Below are 2,500 nucleotides of genomic sequence, written 5' to 3'. Positions count from 1 at the left end.
AAATAAACATCACTTTCTCTTGGGTAAATTTATTCCTCTAATATGAAATTTCTTCTTTACAAATACAAACTTCCATCTACAGTTCCAAAATTTAGTCACTGCACTCCCTCTGCTGTTCATCATTTGAGATGAATGATCACTTAAGTCCAATATGTTACAGTTCAAAACCTATTTTAATATTGTATGGCAATTGTTAGCAAATACTGAGAAAATATCTCTAGAACATAGCTGAGACATGTACAGTGTATCCCTTACTTTATTCTTGTTAACCTTACATTTGTACATATACGAATAGCTGTAAAATTATGTTGTTGGCTGTACCATATCATAAACCTGCATTTCTGATCTATGAAGGCACAGGACAACTCTTCTTTTCATTTTTATCTTAACACATAAATATAATCAATAAAATATTAATAAAAATGTGCTGAAACACTGAGAATGTGCTGGAGGTAATGAGAGGGAAAAGATATTTATGCACCTGGATCTTCACTTCAAATTATTCTAAGATAACTTGAAACAAACATTTACATCTATACTCTAATTTACAACTAAATTGTTATATGTGTACATCTGAACTTGAAATTTTATTAGATACTTATGTTATTCTTTCCATTCTAAAATAAACAGAATGATGCAATCACATTCTTCAATTTGTGTTGGGAATATAAAAAATAATTAATATAAAATCATAAAGCAAAGAATTTAAATATATTGTGTGCAATGGATGATCCATTTTCTGAATGCACATCAAACAGCAATTCAATGACTTACATTGATTTTAGACATTAGTTCTGACAAAATTAGCATGATTTAATTTTCTCTCCACTGAATATCCTGTCATTTTCTTGATACATTTACCATAGTTGAGGATAAGAAGTATAAGTATAAACAAGATATATAATCTGATAAATTCGTATTTTGATAATGAAATTTGATGTATATCTCTTCAAGAACATCATTTGATATGTTTTACAGAAGGAAAGGAATGATAGCCTTCCTACGAGGATAATTTTTGAATTCCTTCTTGTAGTTGCGATGTTTTCCCATTGCCCACACTGCCATCTGGTAGAAGCCACAGAGTGCAAACATTCCAGCTGCAAAAGGAAGGAACTTATTAGCATTCAATAACACCAAGAAAGGACTATATGTTACAAGAATATGAACTTGAAAGGATTATCTGTTATTTGAAATCAATTAGAAATGAATATATAGTACTTTAATATAAACCTGAAGGGAATGTGATAATTAAACAACAACAAGAAATGAACATGTAACTAGCAAAGAACATGTGTTGAGTTTATACTAACTAAAAAGGAACATGTGTTTGGTACTACATTACTTTTTATAGCCACCTAATCACTGAGCTCATCATTACAAATCAAAGTTAACACATGCTATTCTCTTCACCCTCGGAAGACATTCATTTACCTGGCAGACACTGAGTCATGATTGTGAATGCCAACCATGTCCCAAATTCATAGGTGTAATTGGGGCAGGAGACGGCATTGAAGAGCAGCGTGAGAGGGTTGCTGTCGGGGTAGGGAATTTTCCTCTCCTTAGTGCCTGGTGGTCGAAGGTTCCTCAGGGCCACGTGGATGCTGAAGTTGCCCAACTCACACATCTTAAAAAAAACAGTTCAAGAAATTTGAGGAACAAATATCTGATAAAGATACAGGTCATGCCTCTGATTAGTTATTTCTTTGCAATCAATGGGAAAACTTCCCTGCTTACTAAGCTCATTATGGGATTGAAAAATACTTGACCACCAGAAATTATTAGAAAAAAACTATTTAGCAAAATGAAATCAAATCAATCATTTTGCTCTATCGTTTTTGTGATGTAGGTGGTGTCAAGATACTAACTCTACAATGATTCAAGGTAGAACACTTTATTTACTCACTATTACAAGCTGCTGTTAAATACCCTAGCATACCCATGTGAACTCATACTTACAACAAAAGCAGCCAGGGAGGAGTACACCTGCAAGTCACTTGGGGCTGTGAAGAGGGGATGGTTGACATGGTAGGCCACATAAGCTGTGAATCCCCAGTAGTATCCACAGTTCTTGAAGAGGTTGAAAACTGGCATGGTGCCATGAGAGAACCGATGAATAAACAAGGTCTCAAAGATTCGTTTTGCGTAGTGGAAGGACCAGCACCCTGCAGCGATGCTAAAATAAAATACTGGAAATTAGAAGTCTCAAAACTCTTCAATGCTATTTTCTACTTCTGAAATTTATTCATACTTCTCTAAACTAAATTCTTATCTAACTATGGCAGGTAAAATAAGTTCTGCTAACTTTCAAGAATCTTCAAATTCATTGAATTCCACATTTTTCCCATTAACCTGTTGAACTCATAATTATGCACTGTCCACTTTGATCGTCTTTTATTTTGTAATATTTTCACACAGATGGTTTAACAAGTTCTTAGTCAGTTACTAGGCTATTTACTCCATTCCTCTAATTTTCAGGCCAGAAGTATTTATTTTGATTACG

The 2,500-nt window shown here is 33.7% G+C and overlaps 1 protein-coding gene across 1 annotated transcript in view; it reads right to left on the bottom strand.

Annotated features, from left to right (window-relative positions):
• Positions 1-13: 13 nt before the first annotated feature.
• The window catches only part of Sc2 (trans-2,3-enoyl-CoA reductase Sc2), a 14,948-nt gene continuing 12,461 nt past the window's right edge, over positions 14-2,500 (bottom strand). Inside the window, exons 5-7 of the mRNA XM_070128961.1 lie at positions 1,957-2,173; positions 1,432-1,624; positions 14-1,097 (exon numbers count right to left, since the gene is read on the bottom strand). Of these exons, the coding sequence (XP_069985062.1) occupies positions 973-1,097; positions 1,432-1,624; positions 1,957-2,173 (535 nt within the window). The 3' untranslated portion in view covers positions 14-972. The remainder of the gene's footprint in view (positions 1,098-1,431; positions 1,625-1,956; positions 2,174-2,500) is intronic.

This window comes from Penaeus vannamei, chromosome 13 (genome assembly GCF_042767895.1).
Source record: "Penaeus vannamei isolate JL-2024 chromosome 13, ASM4276789v1, whole genome shotgun sequence".
Classification (NCBI taxonomy): domain Eukaryota; kingdom Metazoa; phylum Arthropoda; class Malacostraca; order Decapoda; family Penaeidae; genus Penaeus; species Penaeus vannamei.
Note: the sequence above shows the minus strand (reverse complement) of the source record. Positions and strands in the feature narration are given on the sequence as shown.